At 44.6% G+C, this 12136-nt stretch overlaps 1 protein-coding gene across 1 annotated transcript; it reads left to right on the forward strand.

The window, feature by feature from the left end:
- Nucleotides 1-7198: 7198 nt before the first annotated feature.
- On the forward strand, nucleotides 7199-11798 carry LOC146170615 (uncharacterized). Its single transcript, XM_084586897.1, has 3 exons — nucleotides 7199-7234; nucleotides 11235-11361; nucleotides 11418-11798. The coding sequence occupies exons 1-3, from the start codon at nucleotides 7199-7201 to the stop codon at nucleotides 11795-11797; spliced, it is 543 nt and encodes a 180-aa protein (XP_084443023.1). The 3' UTR covers nucleotide 11798.
- Nucleotides 11799-12136: the final 338 nt, after the last annotated feature.

The raw sequence follows: 12136 nt of genomic DNA on the forward strand, positions 1-12136 counted from the left end.
GCTTTGGCGACGGATCCGCGAAAAAGAAGCGCGCAGAATAAAGGTTGCTGCAGCGAGCCCAGGTATTTGGTGAGACATGCGCCAGATATGTTGAGGCATAGCCTCCTTTATACTCTGTGCTTTTCAACGCGCCGCGCGAACAATAGAGCGGCGCCGTCGAGTAAAGTTGCGCGGTCCCCTCGCTGAGGGCGCCGCTGACGTAGGGGTCGAGGCGCACGGGTACGAAAGTCGGGGCGGGAGCGCTGTTATTCGCTAGCGGGATAACTGTTCTTAAGCATGAGTCGTGCATATTCAGCATATTTACTTGTAAGGCCGACATCCACTAAGCATAACAAGTGATCATGATACTTTTTAGGCAATAACACCAACGCTATATGACATTTTATGTCAGGCAGTTTCAAGAAATTGCGCATGGCTCGAAAAACTGCATGACTGCTCCGCTAGCACCAATGGTAATTGAAAAATTACAATGCTAGTCTATGCTGCAATAAAGCAAAATTTAAGAAGAAAGGCACCAGCATTTATTTACACATTTCACAACAGCAATTGTGCTTCAAGAGTACCATGTAGAAGTGGTGTGATGAATAGCTGCCACAAGTAGGGAAAAAAGTTCGCGGTGACTGCTGTCACTGATAGCACTTCAGTAGCCAGCTTGATTTACAGACGATTAGAAGAACTGCATCGCAGTATGCCTTTGAGATCTGTAAGGAGAACAGTTTTGGTATCAGCTGTCACTTTGAATGATTCAGCGCGTCGTACAAACGTTTTTTATTATTTTTTAAACTAGAAAAACAAGGAAAGACAAATATACGCGTGCCATCTTACTGTTTCGATCACTCTAAAATAATTGTCACAATAGGCAAAGCTCGTGTTTTTATTTTTTCACAGAATTGCGCAGTTGGCGAAACAAAAAATACTGCGCTGGAGCACATGTAACATACCACATAGAGGAGCTAACCAGGGAGGAAATTCGCATCGCAGTCCAGAAAATAGACGTGCACATTTTATTATTATTATTACCTTACTGACGCGTAATAAACACACTTCCGTTGCTGTCATTATTTCTCACAGGCCTTAAAGCGTTTGAGTGCGAGAAGGGAAACTAATATAGGCTTTGCAAGATTTGGTTTAACTCACTTTAAAGTTGTCATCTTCACAATAGGTAAATCTAATTGTGTTTCTATTTTATCACAAATTTTCGTAATTAGCGTATACTGCAAAAAAAAAGCTTCGCAGGAGCACACTAACACACTATGCAGACGAGCTAGGCAGGGAAGCAATTAGCATTGCAGTCCAGAAAGCACAGGTGCGCATCTAACATTACTATTGCAGTATTGATGCTTAATAAACACATTGGTGCTGTCACTATTTTTTACAAGCCTCAAAGCAGCTGAATACTACGCAGCGATCGCTGGAAGGACAAAGCAAAGCTGGCACTTACCAGTTGGTGCAATGCTGTATTCCTGCAGCACCCGAAGGAAGAGAAAAGTAGAAGCATGACCTTGCACACAGCAGAACAGTCCACGAAACAGCGAGACAGCGGCAGCGCGTGGCTATCCGGATCGCTTTGCAACACCCGGCACACTCACGGCGCACCCGGCACTCTCCTGGCGAAGGTGACCCTACGTCGCTGTCGCCATCTCTCGGCAGCCAGCGGCGTAACTTGTCAACGGAGGAGGAGCGGCGGTGACGGCCGGGGAGTTGACAGGCACAGAGTGCAAAAAGGAGGCTATGGTTGAGGGCATTGTCAAGTTGTGCAAGAATATAAACTTACGAATGTCCGAGGAGGATAAAGTGGGACACTTTCAGAAAGGCATCGCTGCAGACGTTTATACGCTCCTTTTTAGCAAAGACGATTTCAGCTCCACAACTGACGTCATCAGGCACTGCCGTAATTTCGAATCCCTGAAGTTGCGCCGCATCACACCTAATTTGGGCGACTGGCAAACGTCACGTCCGTCGTGAGCGTTGATGAAAGCGCACCGGTGTCGATAGTTCGTCTGATACGCCGGATCGTGCGAGAAGAATTGCTACGTAACAAAGATTCTGCATGCCGGGATAAACACCAATATGACGGTTGCGTGCTGTAGGCAGAACACGCACCCCATCAATTTCCTTGATTCCGACACTAAATGTGCCATGCTGTGACAACCGCAGAGAGTATGACGATTTAATCTATTCCCAATCATGGATGGGAAGAAGAACCACCTACACAAGTGGGGTGATTCATCAGCAAAGCAAGTCGGCTACATCTGCCATCCAGAAAAAGTTTGCACCATCCTTTACTCTGACCTGTGGTTCCCGCAAGTCGTGTGTTCTTGCTGTGGCATGACCGGCCACATCTCGCGGTACTGCCGTCGACGGCGCCTGCTGCCACAAGACCATCGGCCGCTGCCCAATGCTTCTGATTGTCTGAACATCCGCCGACGTCTACACTGACTTTGGATACCTACCGGCTGACACAGAAGCGAAATGGCCCACCTGCTTCCGACCGCAGCCTGACGCCGCCAACCCAGACAGCGACGCAAACCCTTTGCTCGGCCGCGTTCTTCTCTTAGGCGCGGCTGTTGGAGGTGAGGTTGCTGGAGAATACACTTTCCCAATACCTCTGCCTGTATTAATGTAAAAGAACACACTTGAAGTATTCATTGACGGCATCCGCACCATGGCGCTAATTTATACTGGAGCGATAGTTACTCCCATGAGAGTCGTTTGGGACGTAAAATAATGTTTAGCGTGAATCCCGTGTTACATGCTTTGACGTCGCAGCCACACCTCCGCTCCACCGCACCTGAATGCAAATTACGTAGACTGGAACTTGGAAAATCTAAGATAGTTCTCTCACCCCAAAACGCGCGTGGTGTAAGCTTTATTCTAGGGAGCGGCGACGCAGCACCGCCTTCAAAGAGACGATCATGAGCAAGCTTCCCGTTGGCGAGAGCGGGGTTCTCGACGTCCACGTCATATTTTCACGTTGCACGAAGCAGAAGCTGAGCCCTGCAGTGGTAGACAGTTGTGAAGGAGTTCCACGAGATTGCTGATATGCGGAGTTGGCCGCGTGGTTGATGGACTTATTTCAAGTTGTCGCTTGTGTAGATAACTCATTGATTGCGCTTTGCTGATGCTGCAACAGGCTCGGGGGAGAAGCCAATTCTTCGCGATATCTCCTGGCGAGCGCAAATCAATCTGTTCGATTGAATATCGCACTGCATCACAGCTGCAGTTTGCATTTCAGCCCGGAAGTGCCCGGTTCTAAATAGCATTGTGTCATTTCTCTCTAATGCTTATCTCTTCAAGCTTTGGTTCATTGATCGTTACCATTGCAACAAGCAATTCGATGTCTACTATAGCGAAGCGTTTTACAGCGACGCTCAACCTGCCTCTAGGCTGCCAAGGCTGAGTAAAGAGACATGGACATGAGCTGCTCTAGTTGCGTCCTTACTGCATTCCGGAGTAAAAAAAAATTGTGCCGAGAGAATGTCGCTTATGCTAAGACGGCTGTAGATGAAATTTTATACAAAGGAATTCAAACGGCTCATTTGAGGGCGTAGCCGTATTTCAAAGTTGGTTTTAAATGTATAGAAACAGCTCAAGAGCAGCCATGCACATGAGCATGGTTACTTTCATAATTTTTTTGGTACTGACAACTCCTATTTTTCCCCAGAAACAACTTTCCCACCTTGTTTCACAAAGCGGGAAGAAAAGAACAAAAAAAATCAACACAGCATTCTTTCTTATCTCTTCTACTTCTCACTTCCCTTTCCAGCGCATGCCGGCCTACCCGTCGAAGATGAGGTCCCTGACCGCTTCCTTTCAGCCAACCAATCGCAGTATAGCAGTGGGAGAGGGAGGTGAACCCTCTTGCGGAGGAGGAAAGAGGCCTGAAACCTTTGCGCTCTCATTTTGTGCCTGGTCACGGTTGCAGCCAGACGGGCCTCCTGAATCGGCCCAAAGTGAACTCTGGTGAGTACGCTTAATTTCCTCTATGGACATGAAAATTCGGGTCCTTCTCTCCGCAGGTGTCAAGAAGATCCAGGAAATTGACGCCAGTCGACAGGACCTGGGGCTCCGTCGACGACTGCTGCTGGATAGGCTGTTGCGGGAGTGGGACTGGCTGAGCGACAGCAGCGACGACGAGAGCGGCAGGGAGGATGAAGGCAGTGGTCAGGAGAAGAGCGACACCAGCCAAGACGACAGCTGCAGCAGCGACGATGACAACCTCTCCGCAGGCGATCCGCGGCCTTCCAAGCGAAGGAAGGTGGAATCAAGCTCGGACTCCAGCATGTGCACCGGCCACCAGGAGACTTGGTTTGCTGTTCCCGGAAGCAGCGTCCTCAAGCTGACTCTGAGAAGATGCCAACCCCCCAGCAGAAAGTGATGAGGACATCTAACCGATCACCATGCGAAGGTTACTCCCCTTGCATGTGTTGAAGGCTGGATTTTGCACTTGTCTCTATGTGGTTCATCGTGTTTAGGTGACAGGGCTGATGAACACAAGTCGACATATCGAAACGTCGGCTCGGCTCGCGTACAGAGGCTACCCTTTATGCCTTGCTCAGTGCTCTTTCATACTGAGCAACCATTTCTTTCTTTTTTCATTGCATCTATTACACCGTTTGAAAGAAATGCTCACAGAATATTATGTGACAACACGTAAAATATTTTCTTATCGTAACATATCCGTATAATGTGCATTATTCAAAAATGCAGCCCTATCTAGGTATTTAATCTGAAGAATTCATTTATGCATTACTATGCGCCACTAAAAGACCCAAGCACGAGTTTCTAAAATAGGACCAGCGAAACATAAGGCTAACTGTAGTTTTGGGTACTCGCAATGAAGAAAACACATAATGGAAACTAAACAAGTCAGCGACAACCAGTAGTTGTGTAGTCTTCGTTACATGAAGTGGAACATTTTTTCAGGTTACTTTGCTGATTGCAGATAAAAGGTAATCTACACGAATGGGCCATGACAAAACATAAAGGAACGAAAATTGCGAGGGCGCAGATTTCCAACTGTTTAATCGTGACCGAAAGCACAAGCTATATACGTGAGTAACCGAGACCTACAACCACTGCTAATATTCAAACAAAACGTGATAAAAGGAAACAAAATGCCATCGTATTCTATTTTTCCTTTATGGACAAACATCTCATCAATTCGGAAGGCCAGATAAGAAGCATAGCAGTCAAACGTCCATCTCATCAAGCATCACGGCAAAAAAAGTTACAGCCAGATTGAGAAAAGATGAGTGGCAATGTAGATAATAGATCAAAAACAAGAACAGCCTGTAAAACATTGTGTATGTGTATGAAAAAAAAAACGGTGCCGTGAAGGTATGAACATAGCTGAAAAGTTATACTATTTGAGCGCAAACACACGTTCGTGTTTAAAATCAGAGATAAGAGAGAAAGGAAGGTTGTTGAAGCTTTCCACATTTTAAGAACTGCTGCGACACGTGTCATCCCTCTATCTATTTCGCTTTCCACGAATAAACCGCGTTTTTGGAAGTCCCCTTATCCATTTTATAGTGTCTTCCATTTCCCAATCTTGATTATACACTGTTTTTCCGGTTTGTAAATGCAATATTTTACGTGCTTTTATATTCGCCTTTACAGCTGTCCCTTGATATTTCCGTACCAACATTCTTTTACACGACTCTTTTATGTGATTTAATGTTGACCATATCTGTTCCTTGGTTTTACATTTTTTTTTACCTTATTGTCTGCATTGCCACTCATCTTGAGTCAATTGGATTGTAGCCTTCTTTTTTTTTTTCATGTGATGCTTCTTGGGACTTGACGTTTTCGTATTCCGCTTTTATCCGGCCTTCTGAATTGACGAGAGATTTACCCACAAAAGTAAAAGTATATTACTATCGCACATTAGCCTTTTATCACGTTTTGTTTGAATGATAGCAGTGGTTGCGAGCCTCGGTTCCTCATGTGTATAGCATGTGCTTTCGATCATGATTAAACAGTTAGCGGTCTGCTCCCATGCTGTTAAGAGCGCAGCTCTTTGGCGTCTGTTCCTGGGTTTCGCGGCGTCGGCGCTGTCCCTCGTTATCAGCTTCACTTTCACTCCAACCTTACTTCCCTTATGGCGTGATTCAGGTGTCCACAGAAACAAGTGTGACAGATACTTTCCATTCATGCGAACCAATTATGAAAGGCACGCTTCAGAGCTCACGGGAAACACGTGACCACATATGATACACACTGCAAAGATAATTCATGAATATTGCGAGCGCCCACACCGAACTGCAGGATAACATGTACAGTAACCGGGAATTCGCACACCCACAGAGAAAAGCATCATATTTGATGTAGCTTGAGTATATACATCTAGTTCCCCACGGTAAAACTAAAAAAAAACTCGCTTTTTCAAAAATATCTCCACTGCCATATTTTCAGCATTAAGCACTTTAGCGCCCGTTCCTGGGTTTAGGGTCGTCGTCGCCGTTGGCCCTCGTAACCAGCTGTCTGTAAATGTACAGGCCTTGCTCGAATTCTTTGCCACAATCTATCGAAAAGCTTAAACAGCTGACGAGCTGCGATCAAATTTCGCATTAGGAAGTACCGTAATCATCGCCAATTTTTTGTTATTTTTCTTTTTTGCCACCTGTTTCATGCGCCCAGTTTTACCTTTTATTTTGGTTACATCCCCGACCACATTTTCGGATCCTAACACACGAGGGCATAGAAAGTTGGTTTCGGTTACAGTAATGGGAAGAAAATAATATTTGAAGTAATGGTCGGTTTACGGGGTTTAACGTCCCAAAGCGACTCAGGCTATAAGAGACGCCGTAGTAGAGGAGGCCGTAAAATTCGACCACCTGGGTTATTTTTATTTCGGGCAGCATTATCGCGAGCCGCGCACCTTTGGTGGTCAATCGGACGGGGATGTGGACGAGTGGCTATAGCCGAATACGAACGCTGTGCTGGTATATTTGTTACTATTCGACCATGAAACAAGTGAACGTAGCGTTTTTCTTGGAAGGCAATGCACTAATTTGGTTTGACAATCACGAAAACTCACTCCCCAGTTGGGCTCGTTTCACAGAAGAAGGAGTTACTAGTTAAGTTTGCTGAACGCAATAAGTTAATATTTGTGAATACCTTCTTCAGCAAGGGGAAGAACCGAAAGTGGACGTGGAAAAGCCCTAACGGGGAGACTAAAAATGAAATCGACTACATGTATTCTGACCCCTGCATTGCGGAGGATGTTGAGGTAATTGGAAATGTGTGATGCAGCGACCACATGATAATAAAGCCTCGAATCAGTCTAGATCTCAAGAGGGAACGAAACAGGTTAGTAAGAAAGGAGTCCATCAACTAATTAGTGGAGAGGAGGAGGGGAGAAGAGTTGAGGATCTCGCTACAAAATATATCAACAGCTTTAACGAAGGATGACGACCTTAACCTGGAAGCAGTGCGCAATAATTTCTAAGATATCATTACTGAGTGCACGGTATAAGTAGGCGGTATGATAGTTACAGAGGATACTGGTAAACTGCTTAAGGAAACGAAAGATCTGATTAAGAAATGCCAAGTATGAAAGCTCCCAACCCAATAGGAGGATAGAACTGGCAAAGAGCTCCAAGCTAATCAAAGCTACCGAAATAAAGGTGTATAACACGGGGAAAACTGACCATGCTCTAAAAAACAGGGTATAGCCTTAAAGCGGTGAAGAGCAAATTGGGCACAGGCAAAAATGAGATGCATGCGCTAAGGGATAATTAAGGTAAGTCATGTGATCACGAATATAGTCAGAGCAGCCGATCTATACGCTGATCTATACAGTAGGTGATGTAGTCAGGATGTTAATGAGATTGGCAATATTAAAAATCAGTCAGACATTCCGCAAGTGAAGAAGTTAAGAAAGCTTTACAAACTATGAAAAGGCGAAAAGCAGCCAGAGAGGATCAGATCAGATAGCATTCCTTGATTACGAAAAAGCATTTGACTCAGTTGAAACTTTGGCACTAATGTAGGCACTGCGACATCAGGGAGTGGACGAGCCGTATGTGAAAATACTGGAAGATATGTCTAGTGGCTGCACAGCAACCATAGTGCTTCATAAAGGTACAAAATTCCCATCAAGAAAGGTGCACATGTGTCATCTGCACATCTGTAATCTTCATTGTTAAATTTCCTTTTGGAGTTGCGTATTCTAAGGCACCTTGATCTAGTTTCAAAAAGTGGGGCACTGCCTCTTGAGGTATTAAAGAAAGCTTCCTTCCTGATCAGCCTTTTACACTTTGGTATAATTCTACACTCTGTTCCTTTTTCATAGAATTTATTCAATTTTTACCTTCTGTGTTTTTCATCATTTTACCGCTCTTTATTAATCCGTCTTTGTGACCAGCAGACTTACTGGTTAGTTTCCTAGTTCCTTTCCTCCATTGTATGTCAACGCGTTTTAGGTATAGGTATTTAAATACTTTATCTGCCCATCTGTTACTGTCCAATTTTCTCAGGTGTTTTTCATATAATATTTTACTCTGAGCTTTCCTTACTTCGAAAGGTGATCAGCCCATATCTCCCCTTACCGCCTCATTTGTGGTTTAGCCGTGGGCAGTCAGGGCCCATCATCCGACGGGTCTCTGATTTATTTCTAATGTCGATTGTACCTCTGCTTTTATGCACGAAACCGCATTTCGTAAAATAAGTCCGGTCACCATAATTCCTTTAATATGCCCCACAACACCTGATAACTGTTGTATCACCAAATTTTCTATGCTTCATTATCCCGGCATTTTTTCGCCCTTTTGCCTAAGTGATTGCTCACGCTTTTCAATGTATGCTAATTCTTCGTTTACCCATGCACCAAGATAATTATATTTTTCACTATGGGTACTTTATGACCTTGTATTTTAAGACCCCGATCAGTTGAGCCGCTAAAAAGCGACAGACCTGACTTAAATGTGCCAAACCTGAACACTACAGTGTCCCCTTCGTCTCTGAAATGCTTCACTTTGTAAGTCGTCCTGGCTATCTGCTAACAGTACAATATTATCTGCATACATCAAATCGGGGAGGCGCTGCTCTACGACCTTTCCGCCTAACCTATATGACAGCTTAAAACCTAGATTACTTGCTTGTAGCCTCCATTCCATATTTATTTATTTATTTATTTATTTATTTATTTATTTATTTATTGTACAACTCAAATGTCACAAATAGGGGTATTACATGAGGGGAGGTACAAGGCAAGACAAAGTATCAATACAATAAAGGAAACTTTGGTTTAAGGAACAATATTTTCGATTAGGTTTTTAAAAACAAATGTTGCTGGCGTGGAGTGCGGCTTCGGCAGGTAGGCCATTCCAGTCGATTGCTGTTTGCGCAAAAGAATGCAGGTGCGCAGAAGTAGGTGCGCATGCTACAATATAAGGCGTGAACAGCAGCGGTGATCGAGGACAACCTTGTCTTAATCCTTTGCATACCTTCATAGCTTCCGTGCTTCTTATCCCTTCCCATGTAATTTCTACTTTGTTATCCCGGTATATTTCCTGCAGGAAAACTGTTGTCTCATGACCGATACCTTCTTCTTTTAGTATGTTGTACAGGATTTCCCTGTTTACGTTGTCTCACGCCCTGTTTATGTCTTGGAAGGCTACATACCAAGGTCTGCTTTCCGCTCTAGCTATTTCGATGCATTGGTATAAGCACGAATAGGTTATCATCTAAGCGCCTACCATTTCTAAACCCTTTGTGAAGTTCTCCGAATATCTTCTTACTTTCTGTACTCATGATTGCATTTTTAATTTCACCGCCTGCATGGCAACTTGTATATAACAGATGCTATCGTAATGGGTTTGTAGTATTTTAGGTGCATCCTATCTCCTTAACCCTAATATAAAACAAATTCATTTTACTCTGCCGCGAGCTGTTCGGATTCTGCTTATTTCTTATGACTATTTCCAAAGCTTTTAACACCGTTTCCTTACTTAGTGGACTAAGTTAATTACCCACTTTAATCGGAATTTCATCCAGTCCTGTAGATGTGCTTTTAGGAATATTTTAACCGCCTTTTCCAAGTTTAAATTGGTCTGTTCTAAGCGGCTTTTTATCCGCCTATATTGTGTTGCTCCCTGATTTGAGGAGACTACCCCCTCGCCGCTCCTAAATGACTCGGCCATAAATGATGCAATGAAGAAGTGAAATAATTTGACATCATATATATGACATCACGCAACCGGAAGTAGAGCCGAAACAGGGCATAGGAAAAGATTGGTTCGGAAAGGGCACATAAGAAGTGAATTACGCCACTAGAAGCAACCAACAGTAGCATTCGTGCTTTCGCATTAGTACAGTGCAGATGCTGCAGTGCTCTTTAATTTTCTACTTAGAATGTGCGCCTAATCTCAGCACTACAACGTCATCTGCGAATTCGCACGAAGCAGAAGCTACGTATGTTGTGTATGTATGTATGGTAGTATGTTGTCAAGGAGCTGCGCTAATTTGCCGATATGCGGAGTTGGGAGCATGGTTGATGGACTTAGTTTTCATAACTTCAAAGTGCCGGTTGACGAAATAGGTTATTTATTGCATTTTGCTGATGCTGTAATAGGAGCGAGGGAGAAGCGAGTTCTTCGCCATATCTTCTGGCCAACGCAACGTTGTTCGGTTGAATATCTCAGTGCATCACAACTGCGGTTCGAATTTCAGCTCGAAAGTGCCCGCTTGCCTTTATTTAAGCAAAATGCAATGCCGTTTTTCTCTCTAATGCTTATCTCGTCAAGATTTGCTTCATTGATTAATACCATTGCATCAGGCAATTCGATGTCGACTCTAGCAAAGCGTTTTACACCATCGCCCAGAGTGCGTGTAGGCTTACGAAGTAAAAATAAAGCGCCGAGAGAATTTCGCTTATGCTAAAAAGGCTGTACAGATAATTTTTATAGCAACGAATTCAAACGGCTCATTAAAGGCATTTGAAGGCGGTGCCATATTTCAAAGTTTGTTTTAAATGTATAGAAACAGCTCAAGAGCAGCCATGCACATGAGCATGGTTACTTTCATAATTATTTTGGTACTGACAACTCTTATCTTTCCCCAGAAACTACTTTCCCACCTTGTTTCGCAAAGCGGGAAGAAAAGAACAAAAAATCAACACAGCATTCTTTCTTATCTCTTCTACTTCTCACTTCCCTTTCCAACGCATGCCGGCCTACCTGTCGAAGATGAGGTTCTTGACCTCTTCCTTTCAGCCAATCGCAGTATAGCAGCGGGAGAGGGAGGTGAACCCTCTTGCGGAGGAGGAAAGAGGCCTGAAACTTTTGCGCGCTCATTTTGTGCCTGGTCGCGGTTGGAGCCAGACGTGCCTCCTGAATTGGCCCAAAGTGAACCCTGGTGAGTACGCTTCATTTCCTCTACGGACATGAAAATTCGGGACATTCTCTCCGCAGGTGTCAAGAAGATCCAGGAAATTGACGCCAGTCGACAGGACCTGGGGCTCCGTCGACGACTGCTGCTGGATAGGCTGTTGCGGGAGTGGGACTGGCTGAGCGACAGCAGCGACGACGGGAGCTGCAGCAGTGACGACGAGAGTGGCAGGGAGGATGAAGGCCGTGGCCAGGAGAAGAGCGACACCAACCAAGACGAATCCTGCAGCACCGACGATGGCGACCTCTCCGCAGGCGATCCGCGGCCTTCCAAGCGAATGAAGGTGGAATCAAGCTCGGACTCCAGCATGGGCACCGGCCACCAGGAGACTTGGTTTGCTGTTCCCGGAAGCAGCGGCCTCAAGCTGACTCTGAGAAGATGCCAACCCCCCAGCAGAAAGTGATGAGGACCTCTAACCGCTCACCATGCGAAGGTTACTCCCTTTGCATGTGTTGAAGGCTGGATTTTGCACATGTCTCTATGTAGTTCATCGTGCTTAGGTGACAGGGCTGGCGAACCCAAGTCGACATATCGAAACGTCGGCTGGGCTTGCGTACAGAAGCTACCCTTTCTTTTCTCTTTTCATTGCATCTATTACACCGTTTGAAAGAAATGCTCACAGAATATTAAGTAACAACACGTAAAATATTTTCTTATCGTAACATATCTGTATTATGTGCATTATTCAAAAATGCAGCCTTATCTAGGTATTTAATCTGAAGAATTCATTTATGCATTACTA

This window comes from Amblyomma maculatum, unplaced genomic scaffold (genome assembly GCF_055883805.1).
Source record: "Amblyomma maculatum isolate TAMU_Amacu unplaced genomic scaffold, ASM5588380v1 scaffold_138, whole genome shotgun sequence".
NCBI classification, from domain to species: Eukaryota; Metazoa; Arthropoda; class Arachnida; order Ixodida; family Ixodidae; genus Amblyomma; species Amblyomma maculatum.

Coding starts and splice junctions, on each gene's coding strand:
- LOC146170615 (XM_084586897.1), top strand. CDS start 7,199: ATGTATTCTGACCCCTGCATTGCGGAGGATGTTGAG. Junction 7,235..11,234: donor GCATTGCGGAGGATGTTGAG/GTAATTGGAAAT, acceptor ATCGCAGTATAG/CAGCGGGAGAGGGAGGTGAA. Junction 11,362..11,417: donor TTGGCCCAAAGTGAACCCTG/GTGAGTACGCTT, acceptor TTCTCTCCGCAG/GTGTCAAGAAGATCCAGGAA.